Source organism: Chiroxiphia lanceolata, chromosome 2 (genome assembly GCF_009829145.1).
Source record: "Chiroxiphia lanceolata isolate bChiLan1 chromosome 2, bChiLan1.pri, whole genome shotgun sequence".
In the NCBI taxonomy this organism is placed as follows: Eukaryota; Metazoa; Chordata; class Aves; order Passeriformes; family Pipridae; genus Chiroxiphia; species Chiroxiphia lanceolata.
The window spans coordinates 93,721,318-93,746,904 of record NC_045638.1 but is presented as its reverse complement, the minus strand read 5'-3'; the positions used below and the strand labels follow the sequence as shown (position 1 = coordinate 93,746,904).

The following is a 25,587-nucleotide window of genomic DNA, read 5'->3' as shown; positions in this document are numbered from 1 at the left end:
CCGAAGAGTTTTGCTGAATTCTCATAAAAAGTTCGTAAAGATGAGGTTAAACAGAGCCATGTGTAGATAGGGAGATGGCTATATTGGAATTAGAAAATTACTTAGGCTGAGAGAATATATAAGAGTATGACAAGTACTTGCCCTCTTCCCTTATTATTTGGTAGTTACTCTTGGTCAGTTCAGTACAAGATACTGTGACAGGTAGACCTTCTATTTAATTTGGCCAAGTTAATCTTAGATAATAGAGCTATTTGAAGATAGGACTACATACTCTGCTTAGCTCCTCAGCTCCAAGTTAACCAAAGACCACCCAGAGGTGTTGGTGGGAGAAGTCAGACTCCCTACATCACTTCCTGATAGGCAGCAGATGAAAGTGTTCTTTGCATATGTTTCAGGAATTAAATAGTAGATATAAATGAGTTGTAATCATTACTCAAAACACAGATATTCTTTTCTCTACAAGAGTACTACTCTACAGGTACTCTGCAAGGGTTCAGTGGTATATCCCTGTCTGGGATATCACAAAATAGTTTACAGATCTGGGACTGTTTCACTGAAGTAGGTATTTCTCCTATGTGCACTGAGTGGTTCAGAGTCCTAAAACACAGTCAGACCTTTGCAAATCTAAGACAATCATAAGATCTCTCTTTGAAAACCAGCGAAATTTGTGTGCTGACAGTATCTTAACGCTTTTCATTAAAATTCTTGGAATTCCTTCAAATTCCAGTTTATATCCATGACTCATGATCAGGTTCTTTGTGTCAAAAGAGTGAATGTAGTTCCAGAAGACTTCTGCCATTCAACATTTTTCTAGAGTGCCCTCCAGGCAAACTATCTAGGCAGACTTTGGAGACAGTCTCTTTTATGAATCTAGCAAGCTTTGGCTGGAAGACAGACATCAGAGAGAATTTGGGCATTTAATGTGTCACTGAAGAACAATTTGGGGACCTAGTGATTAAGTTCATTAAATATAACTGTGTCTGCCAAATCAATGAATAAGTGTACATTTGGAACCGACTGAAGTGCACAGACATTTATAAGTGGCAGATCTGTAGCAAACATGTTTTTTCTTGCTGACAAAGGAAAAGACATTAACTGCAATAATCTGCAGTTTCCTAGCAAATGGAGAAAGCTTAATAGGAAAAGATTTAATGTCATTAATATTAGCTGGTGGACTAAACTTCCTATCTCTGAGTCTGAGTTCTGAGGTCTAATAATACCTAAATACAGTGTGCATTTGGCAGGCTTGTTTGTTTGGGTTCTTTTCTCCCAACTGTTTTTTTTTACCAGGACAAGGAAGGGGCTTGCTGGTATGTACCAGGATGCAATTAGTTGATTGTAGAAGAGAAATATCTCTACAACACCATCAGCAAAAGCATTTCATGAAGAAAGATTTAAGTTAAAACGTGGAGCAACTTCACTGACAAGGAAGATCTTGCCAGGTCTTCTCTCTCCAAATTCTGTCCAGCCTTCTGCATGTTTCATAACCTATTAGAGTATGAGTAATTAAACTGTGCCAGGAGAGACAAGTTGAAGAGAAATCTTCGGGGGGTTTTCCATCCTGGACTCCTTTTACATGCATTTTTCTTCTTTGTCTATGTTTTCCCTTCCAACTGCATTTATGGATGTTTTACTTTTTACCTCTATTACAGATGTAGAGCTTGTCTTAGAGATCTCTCAAGTGATCACCTTGACTGAGAGGAGTGCAAATGTTTGAGTTTCCTATGGTTCAGCCAGGTCAGAGTCCAGAGCATCATAAATATACTGGCAATGAGACTTACCACGTTCACCCAGTTGGAATTGTGACTTTAGTGTCATACCACAGTGTTAGTAGTAAAGCAGCATGACTACCATCTGAACAAAAAGAGAGACTCCTGGCTATGCTGAAAATCTGTTTACCTTTCAGTTTATTCCCTGAAATCACAACACTTTGTATCTTGCCATTCTGTAGTGCTGTTGTGCATTAAGCATTTCAGCAATAGATAGGTGAAATGTGGTCTCTGATACAAGGTATTTAACCTTTTAGTAATTACCTGGAGCATGATTTCTTTGGAAAAGAGAGTGACAGAATTCAAAAGACAAGCTTGCTTCATGAGGGAGAAAGTGTTATTAAGAAACAGGTCACACATACTAAATGTTTTTCTATTCCTTCATTTTTCTGAATGTATTTGTACAAAAGCTGAGATGAAAAGAAGATTGGTAGATACCAACTGGTTTGATACCCAGCTGTAACACATTGGTGCAAGTGTTTGTTATGATGACAGTAAGGAGGGCACTCCATAACAAATTGATTAAAATATCATTTATTGGAGTTAATACAAAAAGGATGGTAGTAACCCCAAGTCATGTAGCACTGGAGGAACCTCTAGTAAGAGTACATCACACTGTGTTAAGTTCCCTCTGTGAAGAGGCTTGCCAGCATTTTGGTCTTTGGAGATCTCAGAAGATTTTTTTGGGGAAAAACCCCCCTCTATCTGTTTCTACTGTCAAGCAAAAAGATGTTCACATGAGCCATACTCCTTACGTTAAGAGAAAGGCAAAGGCACAAATGTGCTGTAATTGCCCTTAGCAAATGGGAGCTGCCTACAGGCTTCTTTAGAATTAGCCAGCTACGTTTATCTTGTGGCCAAGGAATATGTGCAGCACAATGCAGGCCTGAGGGCCAGCTGCTGTGTGCAGCACAACAAAGCACAGCACAGGCCTGCACCTACTCAGGTTAACTGCTGTGTGGATCACTAACTCCTGGATGTACAAATGACTTCCGTTTGGGATCACTACACTTACAGTGAAAGCAGCGGCAGTAAGACACTCCTTTGTTCACTCTCTGAAGGGCAGCCTATTATCCCAGAATACCATATGGTATTCTGACATATGTGACATCCAGTTAGCTGCGTGCTTTCTGACTCTGCCACAAAACCCCACATGGACCTATCCAGAGCAAAAACGCTAAATATTCTGGAATTTCTCCAGCACAGTTTAATTTTTTTTCAGGAGCGTAACTCTTAAGTAATCGGGTATTCTTCATATTCAGGTATTAACTATAAATCATTTCCAGATTAGCTACTACCCCTCCACATAAGGAATATTCTCCTGGCAATATAAAGAATCATATTCAGTAGGACTGAGAGTATTCCCAGACTCTTTTGTAGCAGTATGATGTATCAGCTATACTTAACTTGGAAAGAAAGTGATGTTCTGTTTAGTAGCCCAGACAAGTTTCATTTTTATGACTTATGCAAGCCAAAGTGAGTGATAGCAAAGATACTGTTAAACTTTCACTGGCTAAGAGATAATCTTGTCATTCTTCTGCTCAAATTCTTAGTATAGAAACCTTAAATTCTTGCCGGCATTCTGTGATACATGTGTTTATAGGCAATGAACAACTGCAGCTATCACTGCCAGTTGTATAAAATATTGTAGAGCAGAAATGTGTGAGTCTACCAGTTTGGTCGTTTCCAGTCTTCATATCCAGAATAGATTCTTAGGAAGACAGACTCTATGGGAAACAATTTCCAGGACATCTAAGTAGGCTAGACTTCATATCGTCCATAAGATCTGAAATTAATTGTGTTCAAATGAAGAGTACTCTACAGTGCCAGATCAATATTTCAGTTCTTTTCAATGGAGACAAGGAGAAAGGATTGTGTTCATTCTTATTTTTCTCCTGATCATTGTTTTTCTACTCATTCATCTTTTCTCAAATCTTCTTTGCTGGTATTTCTGAGGTGTGCACAGTGATATGATGTAGAAGAAGTAAAAATTGGCATATCAGTTAATTACTTTTTAATTATTAGGAAAGCAAGCAATTTATTCTCAGCAGGAAGAATTCTTCAAAATGTTTTTAAGCAATAGAAGGCATAAATTAAAGGAATATAAGTAGCTGAATGAGAGTTTAATCTGGTCACATTTTGGTTTGAAGTTATTTAAATGGTTAGGTGTCAAACATTTTCCTCTCCAACAAGGGGCAAGGAGGGTAAGATCTGATAGGTACATGCTACAATCTTATTTTTTCAGCAGATATGCAATTGTGAAGACTGTCCAGGCACATGTTCTTCAGGGGGAAAAAAAAAGGTGTATAAAGCCATTTTTTTCCCATATCACATGTTAAATGTGAAGTAATTTATACCAAAAAATAATTTGAAAACACGGTATTACGTCTAGAGCAGATTACAATCTTGCACATCACTTTGGCGTTTCTTTTCGTATTATTCAATATTGGTATATACCTTTTGATTCAGAAACTGTAATTGTGTTTGTTTACCTCCTCCAGCTGTTGATAGGCTATGAAAATGGTACTGTCGTGTTCTGGGACTTACGATCTAAAAGAGCTGATCTGAGAGCTTATTATGATGAGGTAAGCAATTTCCATTAATTCAGAAAATCCATTAATTCAGAAAATCCATTATTCAGCATCTTGCCATATGTCTTACCAAGCAGATGTATATTTGTCTTAAGGCATTGCTGGTTCTGGAAATACTGGTTGTGCTATGCTTTTGAGCAAATTATTGACAATACAAATCAAAGCCTGAAATCTCTAGTTCTGATGTGTTAGGCTCTCATGAGTGTACTATGACACAGAATCTCTTCCTCTTGACTCTGACAAGTTCAAGAGGAACTGTGTGGGGATTCTCAGTTGAACAGAATGTAGCAATGAGCTGACCTGAGATATAGCTACATTAGGAATTATAGAAACATCTTTACTATGTAGAACATTAATTAGAATGAAAGACAGAATATTTTGTACAGCTGTTGATATTACCTACTACTTAAGATCTGATTAAATGGCTTTAAAAAATTATTGTGTCATAGTTGTTTCCAAAATACATATATTCCTAGTTATTATGATTTTAGCACTAGCCCAACAGAAAAACATGCTTTGTTCTGCCAGTCCTTCTCTAAAGTTCACCATGGATGAATGTGAGTGCAACTACAACTGAAGGTAGAAAAGGACATTTTCTTTTAAGTGATCCAGGCAGTAATTGGTTTCCTGTAGTTCTCTTCCCTTTTTCATCTTGTCACTTCATTACGTGCAAGGACTATACACATTTGCTTCTCTCTAAAAAGTAATCTTACTGCATCCGAATCCTGTACTCTTTCAGACCTGCTTTCAGAGACCCATTAAAACTACTGTGAGCTTCAAGATTAAGTTTCTGAGCATCCAAATAACAAAAGTCTTAAAAGATAGAGTGTGAACAGGCCAGCACTTAAGCCTCTAGACATACCCACTAAATTGTCTCTAAGTGACAATCTGCCTCTGCACACTTGTGAAATTGCACCTGTTCTATTACTTAAGGCTGGACGACTTTTTCCTTTTACAAGTCTCCTGGGGGAGAGTCAGATGTGTGTGTCTGTTCATCAGCTTTCCTCTCTTGTATTCAGAATGAGTCTACGTAAAAGAGGATCTTCATAATACTGTTTCCTTTTTTCTTGTTGAGACACAGTGGTTGGGTGTTGAAAATTTCTCATGCGATTTAGTTGATCCACATTTTTCAGTACTGTCCTCAGGAATTTTCTTTGGCCTTTCTATCAGTCCTGTACTTTCCTCCTCAGTGGTTACTTGCTGTGTCATTACTCCACTTAGTGCAACTTGTGCTCTCTTCTTATCATCTACTGAAATAGTTGAAAAATTCTTATTTTGTTTTTAAAAGGGTCGTGTGACTAGCCATTGTACCTTATTCCAGACTTTCAGACTCCATGTTCGTAATATTCCAGATATGCTATGATCCCCTTAGGGAGGCACTAAAAAGGGTTCTTTTTTAAATCCTGGGTTATATAGCTTTTGTGAGTCACAAATTACTTGTTCAGCACATGCCTCTTGGTGTTTAGCACCAATCCAAGTTTTCAAACCTAAGGCTCATCTTATGGATTGATCACCAAAGATCACAGTTCAGAAATCATTGTTCCTGTTCCCTTTCACAATGCTCTCCGGGCTGATGCAGCCTCTGTGCCCCATGATGTCTGACCAATATTTCAGTATTGTTCTGGCACTGAGCCAGCCAGTTGCAGTTGCAGGGTATCTGTGAAGTCTCAGATAAATTACTGTAAATGTTCCGTATCTTCATTAAATACCACAGTGTCTCTTTGCATGAGTTCTGAATAAAATTAATCCACCCTCATTTTTCTCACTGTCATTATACTTTCTTCAGAATTAGTTTTGAAACTAATGTAGTCACCCCACTTAATGCTAAAAGGACTGAAGATCTCATCTAACTCACCAGTTCCTCTTCTGGCATCTTAAAGGATCATCAGAAAGCACTATCTTTTCTGGTTTATAAGTGGAGTGGATTCTTCTCTTTAGTATCAAAATTTCCCCTGGCACCAGGCTTCTCGATTAGCACTTGGTGTGTACTGTAGCAGCTTATTTTCTTGTCTTTGATGGACTGTCAGTGTTATTCACCGAGGCAAGTTCTTTCTTTTCTGTAGTCTTCTTCAGGTAGCTCTCCAGTTTGGTAATGTCACTCAAAATATATGTAAGCACTCTCAAGACTCCATCTAAATATTCGTCCTTTCTCAGGATCCAAGCCTCAACTGGATTTGTCCTATGTTAGCTTTGATGTCGTTGGATTTCAGTTTACCCAGGCCAGCTGTTGAGAAGGAGGCTTTCTGTTGTTATTCAGATCTGTAGAAACTGTCATTGTGCAGCACAGATATGAGAAGCAGGTACTTTTTGGTAGAGAAGAGGAAAGGAGGTTGGTAACTGTCTATCTACAAATCTAAATATTCTTCCTTTTTAAGTTCAAGATGGGGACTATATCTGCTGGCGTTCAATTCTTATAGGAAGGAATGGTTTCATATCTCATGAATTTAAAGATATTTATTTGCAGCCACAGGCCTTTAATTTCCTTCTTGCCCTTCTTGAAAATTGGGACAACATTCACCAGCTTCCAATCAGGTGGGATTGGAACCTCTCCAGATTACCAAGATGGCTCAAAAATCATTGAGAGAGGTTTTGCGATGATGTCAGCTAACTCTTTGAGGATTCTGGGATGAATCCCATCAAGCCCCATACATTTGTAGGGATCCAGCTGGAGCAGCAGATCCCACACAATTTCAGGGTCAACTGGGAGTTGAATATTCTTGCAGTCATGGTCCTCCAGCTCAGGGCACTGAGACCCCTGTGGTCCATCATCTGTGTTGAAGACGGAGGCAAAGAAAGCGTTAAACACCTCTGCCTTGTCTCTGTCCCTGTTTGTGAGGTGACCATCCTCATCCTGTAACAGGCTCTAACAATTTCTATATTGCCTATTGCCATTGATATGTTTGAAAAAACTCTTTTTATGGTCCCCCACATTTCTGGCCAGCTTCAACTCCAGTTGAGCTTTGGCTGCACGAATTTTCTCCCTACAGCGGCAAGCAACATCTCTGAATTCTTCCCATGCCACTTGACCTTGCTTCCACTGGGCATGCACCTTCCTTTTTGCCTTGTCTCCAAGAAAAGATTCCTGTTCTGCCAAACTGGCCTTCTGCCTCACCTGCTTGACTTCTGACATTTTGAAATTGCTTTTGTATGATGACTGTCATCTCCTCAGTGGTGATATGTATGAGATATTGAGGCTCTTCCAATCAATGCTTCTACATGATGCCCTCTATGAAAGGATTTCCTTGCAAGCCCTTTTGTAATTTTCTTCAAAAATTTATTTCCATCAATCGGTATAAAAAGAGAGCACATAAACAGATAGATCTTTCAAAGGATTCTCAAGTTGTTATTGATAGTTGGTAGACCCCAAAAAACAGCTATCTTCATGTGCAGACTTTGAAAGTTTGTGTCAACACACATTCAGAGCCTTTTGAAATAATAACAGTCTTTCATTGGAACACATCCTAAAAAGCTGCAGAGTTCTCAGAGACATTTGCCAAATGACATCTCCCTATGCTACTATGGAAGTATCAAATCAGATGTGGCCCTTGTTTTAATGGTCCTGCAGTACTACTAACACAAAGGATTTTTAACATTCAAGCAATAAGAGGAGTATAGTTCTTGTTCAAAATATGGCTAAAAGTGATCCTAAAGACTCTTCACTGAATTCTTCTCAGTAAAGAGGGTTTGTGATTGGGAAGGAACTAAAATTAATGCACACTTAATTTTAGTGCATGCTGTGTATGAGAGAAGATGGAATATGTATGCAACTACTGTGGATATTGCAGAGAGAGAAACATACCCAATCTGGAGTGATATGCTTTATGTGCATACACTGTGTGAACATTCACATGAGTCACCCACCATGATGAACTTCTCTTCTAAGCAAATAACTGCTCCTTTTATGTGTGGATGCTAACAAAGTAGATTAGAATCTAGACATATTCTAGCAGAGAGAAAATTTGGAACTTGTTCAGTGCCATCTTTCTGTATAATAGTCGTGACTCCCAGATGAGACCTCCAGAAGTGATTATATGGGGGTTTTGCCCATTTCAAGGCAAAGTCTAACGGGTCAGTTTGAGTTGCTGCTCTGCCAACTGTCTGTGACATGAGCATTCCACCTCAGCTCTACTCCACAGGAGGTTTATGCTGGCAGGGGACACCAGGCAGCTGAGAGGCAGTTTAACAAGCAGCTTGTTACAGTTTTCAGCTGCTAGTTACTAGCTCCTGCTCAGACACACTTAGTGATTGTAGCCATGTGAAATGTTTCGAAGTGTGATAGCATGTCAAAAACAGATCCAGATTTGGCACAATAGCAAGCATGAATGAGCTTATGTCAGAAAAAAATTGCCTGAGGATAGACATGCCTTCAGTGTAAGTGAAGCAGTGCTCCCCACAGATCAAAGGTTGTCCCTACCTGAGGGCAACAATATTGGACTCTGTATGAACTGTCTTTCTGTGTTGTCTTTTGTTGCTTCCTTTATAGTTTGGTGTCTTCTGGGTCTTTAAGAGGAACTGTGTGCCAACCCCCTTCTGGCAGGTAGAAGTTTGAGTGATACTCATTATGTCACTCAAAAGATAAATATCTGGAGTTTGTTCAGCTCTGGGTTTTGAGTCTTTTTTTGTCATGACTATCTTACCTAGTATGTTAGTCAAGCATTCATACACAAGGCATGTCAGATTACTATTAAAACATTTGGGTCATCCTAATGTATTTATGGCCATGCTGTCCAGCCTCAGGAGCTGATTAAAGCTTTGGTAAGAGGTCACAGCCCTTTTGTTTGTTTCTGCTGATACTCCCTCCAGACCATGAGCCATAACTGACCATAACAATCAGTACAATTGCTAAAAGAGGAAGACCAATAGGAACTTTTGAATAGCGACCAGTAGACTTAGTTTTATTTCTTGCCAACTTGAGCAAAACTGATGTGAATAACTGCAATACTGACTTATGAACACCCAGGAATGATTTTAAAGTGATTTGAATAAGTCAGGTAAATGGCTATATGGAATTCTAAGTGCATGCAAGGCCTTAGTATTTCCCATGTTGAAAAAAAAAGGAAATTTCTCAAACTGTATTCAAAAATAGGTCTCTTTTATTTACATTTACATAAAAACATATTGTGTTTTTTGCTATTTGGCTGAGAACATTTCTGGAAGGAATATGGATTCAAGGGAGAATTATGTGAATTTGTGCTTCTGAAGGGAGTGTGTGAGAAACTGTGTTATACAATGAATGTTTTGTCAGAAGATAGCTTTTGTTTATTTCCAGCACATACCAATGAAAGTGAAGGACTTACACCATTATTCTTTCAGCTAGTTTGATGTAAACAGATATTTTCAGTCAGTTCCACTAATTATGCACAAAATATTAAGAATGGTCTATTAATTTTTCAAGTGTTGCTTTTTGGCATACATAATATTCATCACATGGTACTTGTAGTGTGCACATAGGAGTGCAATATTCCTCTTCTCTGAGGAACGTATCTATCTGTTCCAATGTATCTTACATTGTTTTGGGAATTTCCTAGATCAATGAAACAATCCTGGTCTATATAGTGTTTTGATTTTTACATTAAACATCACAGAGTTCTGTGTACTTGCTCTGCAACTTAAGTATGTGAGTGTGTGTGTGTGGAAATTGTTCAAGTACAGTGTATTACATCCTCTGTGTGTGTTGTATGTTACCTGTAAAACTTGTTACACTGAATTCCCTGTAAATTTTCCAGATCAAATACTTCTGAGGGGAGCTATCACACATATTACAATTGCATTGTATGCCCCTTGTTCTTATACTTTTACCTTAATACCCTATTCCTTCAGTTTTGGTCTGATTTAGTAAAGGCTTCCTTACATAATTGTGTTGTGTTAGCCTTTATGGTGAACTGTGGATTACAGCCGTTGGTTGATAAAAAGTGGTGATAATGGACAAACAAGAACCTTGCAACTGTTGATATACCATTAGATTAATATAATCCAAAGTCTTACATTAAAATATCATTACTGTAAACACTGTATTTCGTTTCAGTTTCAAGTTCTTCTTTAATTTCTGTAGGCTATTCATTCTGTTGCTTGGCATCATGAAGGGAAACAGTTCATGTGCAGTCACTCTGATGGCAGCTTGACCCTATGGAATCTGAAAAGTCCTAACAGACCATTCCAGACCACAATTCCACATGGTAATTTTGATAGTGAAAATGTATAACTAAGAAGCAATACAGTGTTCTCAATGCTGTTTGATAATATCTCTGTTTATTTAATTTTTCACTATAGCCCAGATCCAGAGTTGCTTCTTGCATAGTAGCTGCAAATTATTATAAAAATCAGCAATTTAGATAAAACTTTTTTTAATTGGTGTCATAAATACCTCTTTTATCCAACTCATTTTAAGAGTCTACTGCTTGTCTGTGAGACCCTCAGGCTATGCGATTTTCAGATTTCTTTCTTTATATTTTGTACTTATGTGCTCACATGCAATTTTTACAAGATAATACATTTTGTGCAAGGCACTGTATTCTTTCTCATGGTGATGGTACAAGGTTTCCCAAATAACTGCAATGAAGAAAATAAAGGAGCCATATTAAGAAATGGGCTGTATGTTTTATGCCTGGGACTTAATATGTCATTGTTTCCTATGAACGAGGTAAAAAATATTGACTTCATTGCAAATCAATATATTACCAAGAAATCTGACTGTGTGGAAAGGGAGGAAGAAGGACAAGGCAAGGTCTATGTAGCCCAAAAAAGAATTAGCATTTTCTTAAATTTCCTTCTATTTTATAATTTTTATTCCTAGAATAGTGCTTTATGTCAGAGGGGACCTCTCAGAGGTCTAGTCTAACCATCAGATCAAACCAGGCCTGAACCAATGAATTTCAATTATATGCTTCATTTAATTTTACCACTCAACTAGTTACACTCCAAAGCATGTAGCAGTTTGTCAACAAAAGTAATTGAGTTAATCTAAAAAGGCTTAGGAAAAAATTAAGATGTTTATGGTCATAATGTGTTCAGAAAAGAAAGTGTACAATTAGTTTAATCCATTAGTTTTTAGTTAAGTGCCATGCTCAGTAATCTGCATGGGATTTAGGCATTTTTGAAGTGTATCTTATGGTCCTTTAGATGTATGTGGTAGTAAAACACAAAGACATAATAAATGTTATTAATTTAGACAATGAATATTTTACAGAAATAGGAGTTAATACTCAGGATCTTCTGTAGCTTTAAAGTTCCATTCCCTTATGGCTTATACAGTTGCTTCAACGTGTATGTTTTAGTTTGATAGTTCTGTTATCATGATGTTTTAATAGAGTTTTCATCTTCTTTCTTTCTTTAGGAAAAGTTCAAAGAGATGGAAAAAAGCCCGAATCTTGTAAACCAATTCTAAAAGTAGAGTACAAGACCTGTAAAAACAGGTTTGTTTTTAATTCTGCAATTAACTCAATATTACATTCCTGAGTTAAAGTCCTTTTAGAATCTTTCCTGCTTTCTTTTTGCAAGCTATTTATTACTATTTGAAAACTAAACCTATAATGTAAACCTGTATGTACTATGTAGACTTACAACTATTATGTTGTTGTTTTTAATACAGTGAACCGTTTGTGATATTTTCTGGTGGATTGTCATATGATAAGCCTTGTCGAAGACCCAGTTTAACAATCATGCATGGGAAAGCAATTACAGTTCTTGAAATGGATCACCCTATAGTTGATTTTTTAACTCTTTGTGAAACCCCATATCCAAATGGTGAGTTTATTAAGCAAAATACAATTATGGAAAAAATAAATGAAGTGATCTCTTCTCATACATTAATTCCATTCCAGGGACTTCCATTCTCACATTTGTCTTCATCTCAAGAAAACTACATAACTGAAAGTACCTGGAAATTGTTTGCATTCTCAATAGAGGAAGCAAGTGATGAGTGGAGAATAAAGCATGCATAAATCTTCACATATAAGATTGAAACACATGGGCTAGTGTGGGGAAATACTGCTATGAATCAAACATATGTGCTTATATTTCTGACATTTTTCATGATGCTGAAAATCTACAGATTACTAAATTATTGAAGATTAAACTATCACTTATCTGCAAAAAAGTTCTTGCACGTGAAATGAACTGCTAAGAATGCTTGCTGCATATTGTGAGTCTGCCCACATTCTGAAGTATATTCCCAGAAAATTCCAGGAAGTAAACTAAGAGAAGCTGTAAGTCAAAAACAAACAAAGTTTAGCATTTTAAACCCTCAAGCAAAAAGTAAAATAAATCTTATATACATAGCTAAATCAAATACATATTAAATACACTTAGTAAAGTATATATTTGTTTCAATGGTATACAAAAATTTAATTTTCAGTAATCAAAGTTAGTTTGAGCTTTCATTTAACTGTGTCAAATACTTCACAGTGCTACAATTTTGTAGCATCTTCCCCTGCTTACACACTAATACTTAAGCATTTTGGTTTAGCCTGTGTTATTCATAGCCTTGTATAAAAACAGGCAAAAAATAATGTGCATTTTTAGCAAGACTGAAAGGAAGCTGAATCAGCTGCTGTCATTTACTCATCATTTTGGCATCACCCATCTGAAGAGTGTATTCTGAACTTGCACATGCTGCAATGATTTGTTGCTGTTGAAAAGAGAGTCATAATTTCACATTTATAATTTCGAAATAACTTTTATCCTATGTAAACTAATACACCCTATGCATAAAGGGAAGCATTTATTTGTCATTTTAATTGTTTAATTTTGATAAATGGAAAGATAATTTAATAAAAAACCAAACTCTATAATCTCCAGAAGTTTGTGTGGGAGAAAGGAGCATGTCAGTACTTGAATTGAACACCACAGACTTACAGGATTCATTTGGAATATTCATTTGGAATATTCCCTTGGAATCACCTTGGAAGTGGGAGCATTGTGTATCATAAAGTGAACTGCACAATCTGGTTTTGAAGAGTAGTTGTACACAGTAGAAATATTATTTCTAGACAGCAAAAATAGTTTTTCTGTATAATAATTGGCTTCATCAGTGCAATGATACATACAATTTATTAATATTTTGTTTCTTTACTTTCAATATAGAATCATGCTGACAGGCTGTAATATTCCAATTCTATTTCTGCTTTGTATGTTTGTCAACAATACTACCCAAAAGTCATTTTTTACTTCCTGTCTGGCCCTAGTTTCCAGATTTGTCTAGTTTGTCCTGTGAAAGTCTGGAGAACATAAATATTACTTGCTAGTTTAAAATGACTGATAGAAGAACTCCATGTCTTTTACACTTGATTCCTTGCTTACAGAGTTTCAAGAACCCTATGCTGTAGTTGTGCTTTTGGAAAAAGATCTCATTGTTGTTGACCTGACACAAAGCAAGTAAGTATGAAGTTTTATATGAATCTATTTGTGCATTTAACTGTCCAGCAAATTATCATAAAATTCCAAATGTTATCATGTGATGTCATTTTGCTATCCAAAATCATTCACTCTTGGAAATGATTCATTCTAAATATTTACTTCCACCATAAGATCTAAGATCGTCTAATCAGCGGGAACTTAAGATAATATTTGTTCTTGAACTTTAGAATAAATCTCAATCTGCGGTCCCTTCAGCACAGTACTCAAACATTCATTCAACACCAAAGTTAAGTAATGCTTGGTCACGTGCTGAAATATGACCTGAACATATGTTTTGGAAATCAGATTCAGCTTCTACTTATATGCATAACTAGACTCCACAAGATCTACTGCTTAAGTGTCTTAATACCTAATGGCATTGATTTACGTGGATCTACAGAATTATTTCATGATCCAGTTGCTGGTTTAAATGACAAGTAGTTCTTTCATATCAGAATCAATGTTCTTATCAAAGAGGAACTGTATAGTAAACTGAGATCTACTCATCTGTCATTGCAGTTTTTCATTGTAGAATTAACAGTCTACCAACCCAATAGGCTAAGATGCTCAATATAAAATCCAAAGTTGTATAAGTAGTTCTTACATCTTAGTATATATCATATCCATGAACCTGAAACTTTTAGAAAATGTGTCACTTCTGTATAAATAAGATTTTGAGATGCTGGAAAAAATTAGTTCTTAATCATCATTGACACAAGTAGCCCTATTAGCCTTAGGGACTATTCACATAACTGGGTGTTTATGTAACAAGAGGATTCTTGTTACGGCAGTGGAATTTTAATATATTTATTTGTGTAACTACACATTATTGACATGAAAAGCAATATATAAGTTTGAATAAATAAGGGAAGATGTATTTCATTAGTAATAATTTTACTTGGATTCTGTTATACTCTTTAATATAAGAATATGTTTTATTCTATGACTCAGTGTGACAGTGCTTCTAATAAATTGTCTTCCTTAACTAGTTTTCCAATCTTTGAAAATCCATATCCTATTGACATTCATGAGTCACCTGTTACCTGCACTGAATATTTTGCGGACTGTCCTCCAGATTTGATTCCTGTACTCTATTCTGTAGGAGCAAAACATAAAAAGCAAGGATACAGCAATAAGGTAAACAAAAACAATATTTTCTTAAGCAAAGGAAGTAGATGTATAACCTAGGTTTTTGTAACATCTTACTGAATTATTTCCATTTTACTTCTTTGATAATAATTTTCAGCTTAGTCCAACCATGAGCTTGGCAGCATGTTTACAGGCTGGTATTTGTCCCTCAGAAACACCACCACTTAAGCACAACTGTTAATTACCTTTATACAGGACTTTAGGCTGCTGACATTATTCCAGATCAGATTGGGTTCCAGGAAAACCATCATGTACAATTCAAATTTGTATGGGTGGGTTATCTCTATCAAAGAAAAAAGTGAAAACATTATAGCTGAAAGACTTAAGCAGAAGAGGTTCAGTGAGGGTTGACAGCATGTCTGTGAGATTTGTTATTAAATAAGGATATTATTTTACTGAGCTACCAAAGTCTTATCATAATGCCTTTAGAAATAGGACAAGCTGCAGAAAGAAGAAGAGAAAATGCAATTAATTTATAAATTTCAAGCTTTAATCTAGTTTGTGTTTTGGCTAGAACTAATCCATCATAATAAATAAATTAGAAAAAAAATGGAGTAAACAACTCAGACATCATCAATTTTCTATTCAAATCAACAGAATTATTCTCCTTGGAGCTGCCTTATTTTCCATGAACTCAGAAACTGAGCCCTCTCTACTTCTTTTGTATCTTTACTCAGCAAAGTACTTCAGAAAATACTTTATTTCTCTTATTTGAGTCCATCCTTACTTCATATTCTTACCTCATGTACTTTTTCACCACCTACCTGTATTCATTGCGTTCTTTCTTGACCCCTTGCTTTATTCGTGCACATACAAATATACACCCTGAAGGTAGGTAGTCACTCATATGCCAGCCACCCATTTCTGTACCCACAAGCATCCACTCCACGTATCCAAATAAACAGTTTGTGCTTTCAGTTTTTCTCTACCCACTCAGACTCTGCACACGTCCTCACCCACTCTGCACATACGTCATCCTCCACATCCTTTATCCCGTAGCCATACATGTCATACTTTAGGCACAAACCAGCATTTTGCTCAACCAGTCTAGACCAAGAAGAAAATGGGAGTCTTGCTACTAGTAAACAAAAGGGAGAGATGATGATTTCACATGTTATATAAAAGTTGCATTTTGTTATCTCATCGCTTCATGCTCAGATGTTTGTTTCTGGGTCAGCTTCTTCAGTAGTCTTTGTATTCAAAATAGATTCTTGGTCTAGTCAGTCTTCTATAGAAACTTCCAGAGACAAGACACCTCAAAAGACTAGCAGAACTGTTTGTTACTCCTTCCTCTCATTCCTAGTTTAGATTGTTGAATGTTAGATGTGCAGAAATATTTTAAAAACATAGAACTTTATTTAGTAATATAAAAGTTATTAAGTTTCCAAAGCCTAAATTGATAACACAAAAATGTAAATAAACTGTAAAAGCCTTAAATGGTATATACTTTTGTTATTTTTACTAGTTGTATTGCTTTTGGGGGGAAGATGTTTTCTACTCCTGAGTTTAAGAATTAACCAAGCAAGGTTCATCAGAATTAGCTGTGATCTCTGTACTCTTTTTGTTTGTTTAGGAATGGCCTATCAGTGGTGGAGCATGGAATCTTGGAGCTCAAACGTATCCCGAAATCATTATTACAGGGTGAGAATGAAACTGGGGATCGGTACCTCTAAAATATTAGTGTCTACTCCTTTTTTTTGAGGGTTACCTATAGATGAGTCGAGCCTTGACAGCATTCACTTATCCTGGCTCTTCATGTGAGCAGTGTCACCGCAGAAATTCTCTTTTGCTGTAAAAAAGAGAACTTAGTACTCAGGGATGAGTTACTATAAAGAAATACCACTTGTGGCCCCAGTGTCAGACAGCAAGTCTATATACTTATGAAGCTGGGGTCTTTGGAAAGGAAAATCAATTGCAAGACAATATTTTGGCCTTCAAGGTCATAGAGAATAGCTTTTAAAAGGAGAGCAGCTGTTTTTCTATGACTGTTGTCCTTTAGCCTTCTGGGAAATTTGTATCTGGGGACAGTTTAGGACTTCATTTTAATACCCAAAATTACTGAGGGTGTGGTGCTTTAGGATGAATTTCACCCTGTGATTGGAGACCCATAGCAAAAAGGCATAGAAAGGCTCAGATTGAAGTAGGAGCCCCATGAGAAACGCCTGATGGATTTTCAAGGCACCATACTGTAAAACAGAAGCTACCCATCTAAGATGCACACTGTGTTACCCTCTGGTCTCAGTCAGGCTGAAGATAGCAATATATGTGATAAATTGTTATTATCAGTGATACTGAACACGTGTTTTTAAAAGTAAGATTACAATAGTACCAATAAACTGACAAAGGGATCATTCTCATTTTATCAGAAATGACTAAAAAGAACACAACTGTAAGGTATTAAGCAAAACAAAGTTACCCTCTGTCCTTTCAAAGTTCATTATACATGGCATTTTTAGGGTGCATAAGCTTGATGCTGGCCCAGTGCAAAGCCAAAAGTGCTGTAACTTAAACTTGTCATTAGTATGGGAAATAATTTCTTCTTGTTGAAATCTTAAAATTCATTGGGGGCTTAGTTCTTTATAGGAAATGCATGAAAAATATTTTATTAACCAAATCAAACTAATAACAAACTATTTACTTATAGTTAGTATGTATATTATTAATATATTGTCAGTAAGGTATAGAGAGTTACCCCGTGAGCAAAATACAGTTTTTCTGCTTATATTTATCAGTCACTGAAAGTAGATGATGTTTTATAATTGAATATTGTTTTAACACATTTAATTTTTATATTTTTTTTAAGCCATGCAGATGGATCAGTAAAATTTTGGGATGCTTCTGCCAGTAAGTTTCTAAAGCTCACTTTTATATAATGCTGACAAGTCACACAAACACACATATATATAAAACATGATATTGAACAGTATGAGTAGTAATATACTTAGGAAAAATAAGTTGAAATGAAGAAAATTTTTATTAAATTAAGGGGAAAAAATACTGCTAATTAAATATATTAGGCAGAAAAGAGTGAAAGTCTTTAAGAGGCATAATAACTCAAGATCCAACATACCAAAACCTATGAACAATGAAGCACTAGTAAAAAATCCTTAAGGCACATTCATCTTGTGATTATAGAATAGTGGGCTCAATTAGATGTAACATTCAGTTCCAGTTGTCATCTCTCTTCTATTCTGAGTATAACAAAGACTTTTACAGCTAAGTAAAATTAAAAAATTAAAATACAATAGTACATGTCAATACATGCTTAATCTGCTGAGGATGGAAAAGACCTAAATCTTTTCTTGCCCAGTCTCAAGTCCCAGTAAATAATTGGGAAGTATTTCCATTCATCATAGCAGGAAAAAGGTTCAGAAAATGCTTGTTCCATGCTATCTGGCTATAACTACACGTATCAGAAACCAGCATTTTCCCCTACAGAAAACACGTACGGTACTTATTAGTAAAATGTATTTATTAAAAATACACATACATTTTAGCTGAAAGTTAAAATATTCTTCTTCAAATAATATGACTGTGGTTTACCAAAGATCCTTTAGAATTGCCTTGTCTTCTGTCTCTTCAGACATGCAGGAATGTCTGGGTAGAATATCTCCTTATGAGGTATCAGTTTCTTAAGGAAAAGAGAGTGTGAAAGAAAATCCTGTACGAAATGTTAGGTATAGAGAGATTTAATATGACCCTAATAATCAGTCTCTAACGGGTGACAATATTGTGAAGTATGAGATACTCAAACTACTGGCTTGCTCCGCATTGTGCCACAAAATTGTAATGATTATTACTGCAAATATGGGAAACGTTTTACAAGATTTTAATGTCAGCTAAAGCTGATGACTTTGTCAGGTAAGCCCCTTTTTGCCTAATACCAAATATTGTCAATCGTCAGGGTGGACAAGGAGAATATGAGGATTTCCAAAGCCTCATTTCACAAAAGTATTTTGCACAGACGCATCAACTGCACATGACTATGAGTTGTTTTTTTATTATATAATTTGTCATTTCGGAAAAGGAGGAAGAACAGATACATGCTACTTAGAGTTTACATCTTCCAGTATTTTCAAGTCATGGTGAGCACCAAAAAAACTCCACAATCAAACAAGGTCAATAGTTTATCAGCAAAGACGGAAGTTTGAGAGAGCTTTAATATGAACCAAAGTAGGATAATTACTTTTATTTAGAGAAGTAGAGTGAGATATTAGACCTTGTTTTGTGAATATTTCATTACATACTTACATTTTTAACAAGAATGTGCAAATACAGGCACTGAAGTTAGAGAGAAACAATACAGATTGCTGGAAGACCCCATAGCATATATACTGCACAGAAACCAATGTGCTAGTTACGTCTTCTATAGTTCTGGCAGAAATGGAGAAAGAAAAAACTTCTCATAGGGAATATAAACGTAACCCCCTAATCAATATATACATGCTGCAATAGGAATTTTTCTAAATGCTAAAAGCTTAGATGATCATGAATATTCACAATCTCTTCAACAGCAGTGGTATTTTCAGTGAATCTCTGATGTCCTGGTCTTAGTCCTGCTTTTCAGGGCATGTACTGTGTTACTCGTAGCATACTTGATACTTTTTATTTACAAGGTATTAATTATTAAGAAGTTTTATTATTTACAAGGTCTTAACTTTTTTAGTGGAGTTCAATATAATTTGAGATTTTCTAGTAAACAAAATATCCTACTGGTATTAGAAGGCACAAAATACTTTGCTTTTAGATGTATTTTAATTCTGTGATTTTGTATCTGAAAGCACAAATTTGTGAGAGACTGGGAATTTCTGAGCCACTGAAGCAGTTATCCAAATGTATCTTTGCTCAAAAGCCATTGCTGTTTCTTATTTGTCCTTTTGCAGATGGTACTTAGTAATTCAGAGAAGCATAGACTTCGTGCCATATGTTTCTGTAACTCTTCCAGTCCTACTATGCTTGAACCCATGATGCCTGATTTCAAGTGCCACTCTAGGTTTGCCACTTGGACTAAGGGCATCCTGAATCCTCTTTCTCTGCCACTTAGGACAGGAAGAATTATGTATTTATTATAGAAGCACTTGCTGTAATTTGTGAAAATTTGGTAGTGCTTTATGTGCTAAAACTTTTTAAAATATTAAAAATTTTATATGCTGAACCTCCTGGAATATATCTGCACTGCCAAATGAAAATGTATTTTTGCTGTGTTCATCATCCAGTTACATAACTAAAACACTGTTCTTTCGTCTTCCTGTTGCTCTTGTTACACAGGCTAGCTAGGCTGAGCTACCACAGTTATACTGATGCATGTAACAGCTTTGCCCTTTTGGATTTATACGCCTTTATAGGTGCTGGGCCTGACTGACTTTTTCTGACCTTACGCAGTTATTAATTAATGCCACTGATAAATTAATGTAAAATTAATAAAAACAGGGAGGAATGTCAATAAAACATAATGGGGTTGATTATAGTACCTCCAGAATTCACGGCAGTGAACTTCTAATCTTGACAAAGGCTTCTGTATATGTCAGGATTTTTTATACAGGTATAAATACAGATATACTTATTAGTCATGAAATTCAAAACATTTTTGAACTCCGGTTAGTTCAGAAAGGCTTCGTTTTGACAAGGCCACCAGAATGATTTCCTGATATTTTCTCTCGAGTTTCCATACATTCTAGCTAGATAATAACATCAGACAAATGGAATCTTAGTTCCACATCTCATTAGGAAAATATCAACGTTATCAGAGCCTCTCTATAACACTCAGTATAAGCCTAATTATGGACACCATTGTTAAAATATACCTTTGACATCTTGTCCCAGAAAGTACTAAGAAGTATTTCACAGACAAATATCCTTTAGTGAAGTATTAAATTCATGTCCTACCAGTACTGTGTGCCAGAATAATATCTGTAGTGTATAATATGCATCTTCTCCTGTTAGGCTTTTCTAAGATCCCTTGTTATGCCACAACTAAGAAAGTAAGAATTGAGGAATTTTATAACTGATGTGCTTCATGTTAGTATTTTTATATGTTTTAATATATTCCAGTTACTCTACAGATGTTGTACAAATTAAAAACATCAAAGGTCTTTGAAAAACAGAAAGTGGGAGAAGGAAAAGCAACAGCTGAGATTGTGGAAGAAGATCCTTTTGCTGTTCAGATGATGTACTGGTGTCCTGAAAGCCGAATTTTCTGTGTGGCAGGAGTTTCTGCATATGTGATTGTTTACAGGTTCAGCAAACATGAAGTAAATACTGAGATTGCAGTAAGTACTTCAGAATTTCACTCTAAGGGAATATAATTCCTAAATCAAATTACCTTGCTTTATCTGTGCTCATGTAATTGAATAAAAATATCAATATGTATAAATATAGGCTTAGAGATATTAATTTTAAACCTTTTCAGTGAAATCTTGATCTTTCTGAAGTTACTGAAAAAAATCTGAGGTTTTGGAAGCCAACTCTCCATCTTTTTTTTTTTCTTTAATAGTAACATACAGTACAGATTTCAGACATACTTTACTTTTAAGACTCTGTTTTGTTTACCTGCTCTAAAATTACTGGCTGCTGTATGTTTTCATCAGATAATGTTCATTGTGTACATGCCTAATGCTCTTTTTAACTGAAATATTTCATCTTCATAATTTATGTTCATAGTCTTTGTACTATAAGGAGACTGAAAATTATCAGTGGGTTTAACAAAACAGAGGAATTGATTTTTTCTGGCTTATGCTGACTTTGTTTCCCTAAAAATGGAAACCATATCAAACACCAGATTTATGGCTAAGCACTTGATATTTTCATAAGCATTGTGTTGCTTTGTCCAATTAAAATAATCCACTTTCTGTCTTCGTACTTAAGCAGTCACCTTTTTTCAGGTAGAATCGTACAGACTGTGTTCCTTTAACTACACTGCAGTCAAATTATACTTCATCATTGTTGAACAGTGATTCTGCCTTTAGTTTAAATCTTGCATTTTTGCACAGGAGCCACAACCATTTCTAACAATGTGATTGAGCAGTATTTATAATGTAAAACATTCTTTCTTAAGTGTAAGAAGTTTAACAGCAGACAGATCTTAAGGCAAAGCCAAGCTAAACATGACTGCCTTCTCCTTCAGGCTTGCTGTTCTCTGGTGCTGAACAGTTTGCAACTCCAGACACTCTCTTGAGAGAAAGTATTTCTTTGTGTCTGCCAGCTCTCAACAAAACCATATTTTCCCTTATATTTTCCACATTCCCTGCTTCTTTTCCTTTTCACACTATTTTAATGTACTTTAGAAAGTTCTAGTGTGGCAAAAAACTGTGTCATTTTTGGCCTGTAGCCATGTGCCATCTGGTAAGGAAATTCATTACCTATGGCTGTTCTGCTGTTTTCCACTATTTTTTTTCCCCCAGAGTCAATTGTTAAGCTAGCTGAATGCATCATTTCAGGAAAGTTTTAAAACTGATGAACAGTAACTTTATGTTACTGACCAGCCCATGTATAATGCTGCTAAAATTACTACATTTTAGTATTCTTACATTGTTCCATAGTAAGTGCACCTCATCTTCCATTAGCTGTAATTTAGTTTCTTTGTTTTCCTGTCCTTTGCTTTTCTGGCCAAATTGCATCATTACTAGTATTTTCTAAAATGCTATAATATGTTCAATTTAACAGTTTCTCAGATTTCACCTGTAATTAATAAGCATTTATATAAAGAATTGTTCTCTGAACATTAAATTATACCATTTTGGTAATATAGTCACTGAGTTCCCCTCAGTTTTGTGCATCCTTGAATGGCCCTTTTCTGTTGGTTTCTGCATTTTTGCTGCATGCATTCCAATCTTCACTTTTTTAATCAGAAGTATGGAATTCTTTGTTGGAATGTGTACCTGACTGTCGGCTGTCTGGCTTTGTCTGTATTGAGACTAAGCTGGTCAGTCTCAGGATTTCTTTGCTCCCTGAGGTACAAAACATTTAGTATCCTCCCTTCTTTATCAACCAGTCTGAACTTACCTTGAGTTCAATTACAAATCCAAGCATTTTAAGGCCCCCACATTAGTCTGACTGGCTGATGTCAGTGTTGTAACGTTAGTGCTGTGGTAAATGGAAAGTATGGAGGCTACTCAAAGGTTTCTTCATGTAGCAGGGAGGTCTGCTGCTGAATATGCCTTAGGGTCATAGGCTGTGCCTGGGATTTCCTCTGTAGAAGAATTATTTGCATCATTTCAAATCAGATTCTGAAGGCAAGTATTATCCATGAGACAAATTCTGCCTCATATCCAACCTCGGAGTCATTGTCATGCACTTGTATAAGAAATATTTGCTGCTGTTGTGTTTGTTTTCTCATCTGAATCTACTCCATCCTGTCTCAAAAGCATCTATTAATTAAAAATTATCACTTCCTCAGTGATCAGTCTTTCCTCATTGAAGCTCCTCTTCAAAGCTCTTGAGAAGAACCATAGGAAAAAAGTTTACATTCATTTGAATGTGGAAAGGAGAATCAATTAATCTAGTGATGGAATCCCCCAAAAATATCTTTACTGTGTGTCAAAATAAGTTGGTACAACACTTCTGTAAACCCTCTAAGACTGGTCAAAGCAGGGACAAAAATGTAAGAAAAATTCACAATCTTGTTAGTAACCTAAATTTTTCCTTCTCTCTGCAAATGCAGGATAGCTGGAACTTAAAAAAAAATTAATTTTAGTAGAAAGAGGAATGCACAAAAAAAAAAAAATCCAAAGAAGAATGACGCAATTCTAACTTGGCAAGCAGAAGAACATACTCTTCAACAGTTACCCCAGTCTTGCATAAAGATTAAACAGCATTATAAATTGTTTCAGTCAGCAGCAATTACTTCCAGATTAGATTTTCCTGAACTCAATATTTCACTCATTAGTCTTTGAAGGCAAATGTTGTCTATAGGTTTCTTTAGCCTATTCAGGCAAAAAACATCCATGGATATTGGAAGGAGAAGACAAAAGTGAAATTTTGAGAAAGGACTCTTTCTCTTCTGTTTGAACAGAGTAACTTCTTTCTGAAATCTTGTATGTTTTAATACAATGGTTGAGAAACAGATGAGCCTTCAGTACTGACCTTTATCTCCTGATTCTCATAAAACTTAGATATTTTGTTAATCTCCATTCTGGTACAGATGATGTCTCAGTGAAACATCATTAAATTAAGAGTTTGCAGTGTCTACATCTGCAATTGTTTCTGTACATTTCAAGGTACCAGCACGGAAATTACTGTTCAGCTAGTAATCCCAAAATGTTGTTTCCTTGAGGGCTGTACTTTGCTTTTTATTCTTTTCAAAATGGGGATCCCCTTAGACAATTGATGAGGTAGAAAGAATTACTCACTATTTACTGTGATTCCTTGAGATTATTACTTACATAGATTTTTAACTCCCTGTCCAGTTTCCCCTGTAATTTGCAGTAATCCTTCAGTTAAAGTTTCCTGAATTAGTGGAAAGAATTGCAGAGTGGTTTGGCCTGGTTGGTCTCTTTTCCCTTTCTAGGGAGGCCAGAAAGAAAGCAAAAGGTAGCTGGTTTGAACTTTGCTTTCTAGAATCCACCAAACTCCTGTCCATTCTAAGGAACACGGAACTCTTTGTGCTGTTATCTCTGATTTCCTGACCCCCACCTATGGACAAACAAAGTTCATTTATCAGTTCTATTCATGCAGTCAGGCTTCTCCATCCTGGCTAAAACCTGTCTGACAGAGACTCTGTTGTCCTGGTAATGAGGAGGCAGAGTTGATGATCATTCTTTTAATGAATTTACTTAAGAAAAACATAAAAAAACAATAGGCAGAAAATTTTATTACGCTTATTCTGAATGTTGTCTTCTTATACTGAAATATTATTTATTTAGGGGTGAGGGATGAACTTCTCTTTTCATAATAACTTCTGGACACTGATATTCTTGCCTTTCACTTGCTGTAAAAGGCTGGAATCAAAGTCATCAGAATATACCTGTGGAAGAATATACCTATGTATTTCTCCATCGGCATAGGGTAGATGAATAGCTCCTATTTGATGTTGCTGCTAGTCTGTGTAAATAACAAATGACAGTAATCTTTGCCTATAAATGATAATGATAAATGTGGTGGGGTATTTTAGAAAAAGGCTTACTGATATTTATTTGAAAGTAACAGAACATTCATCAGCTTTCTTTATCAAATTATAACTTAGCTTTTTATTTATTTAAGTCATTAGAGGTACGACTTCAGTACGAAGTAGAAGATATCATTACTCCTGAACCAGAAATAAATCCTCCATTTCCAGATACCTCCTCCCAGCTTTCTTCTTTAAAGAGCCTTTCAGGCAGTACCAACACTGTAGGATGTGAAGGAACAATGAAGGATAGTATCCCATGTCTTAGGTAAGTCTGTGCCATTGCTCAAAGGTTTCTCTCTCTAAAAAGCATTCCTACCTGTTAACCAATCAACCAACTATCAAGAAAAAGAGGTTAATTGTATATATGTGACATAAAATGAGAAGAAACCAGAATATAGAACAAACAAAATAATCAACAAGAGATTTTAAAAGGATAGAAGTAATTATGGAGAAGATAAACTGTTACAGTAAAGGTTTGACTGTAATTTTCGAGTCTGATCTAGGAGTAAATCTTCAAGAAATTTCTGAGAAACCTTTTTTTATAGTTCACAGAGACTTCTGTAAAACAGACATGTGCAAA

The 25,587-nt window shown here is 35.8% G+C and overlaps 1 protein-coding gene across 6 annotated transcripts in view; it reads left to right on the top strand.

The window, feature by feature from the left end:
• STXBP5L (syntaxin binding protein 5 like) overlaps positions 1-25,587 on the top strand; it is a 193,752-nt gene that overhangs the window by 103,595 nt on the left and 64,570 nt on the right. For all 6 annotated transcript variants that reach the window (XM_032677824.1, XM_032677822.1, XM_032677821.1 and 3 more), the window contains exons 7-16: positions 4,271-4,354; positions 10,413-10,536; positions 11,694-11,772; positions 11,949-12,103; positions 13,660-13,732; positions 14,743-14,890; positions 16,476-16,543; positions 17,706-17,746; positions 20,954-21,171; positions 25,100-25,272. In XM_032677824.1, coding sequence (XP_032533715.1) covers positions 4,271-4,354; positions 10,413-10,536; positions 11,694-11,772; positions 11,949-12,103; positions 13,660-13,732; positions 14,743-14,890; positions 16,476-16,543; positions 17,706-17,746; positions 20,954-21,171; positions 25,100-25,272 — 1,163 coding nt within the window. The remainder of the gene's footprint in view (positions 1-4,270; positions 4,355-10,412; positions 10,537-11,693; positions 11,773-11,948; positions 12,104-13,659; positions 13,733-14,742; positions 14,891-16,475; positions 16,544-17,705; positions 17,747-20,953; positions 21,172-25,099; positions 25,273-25,587) is intronic.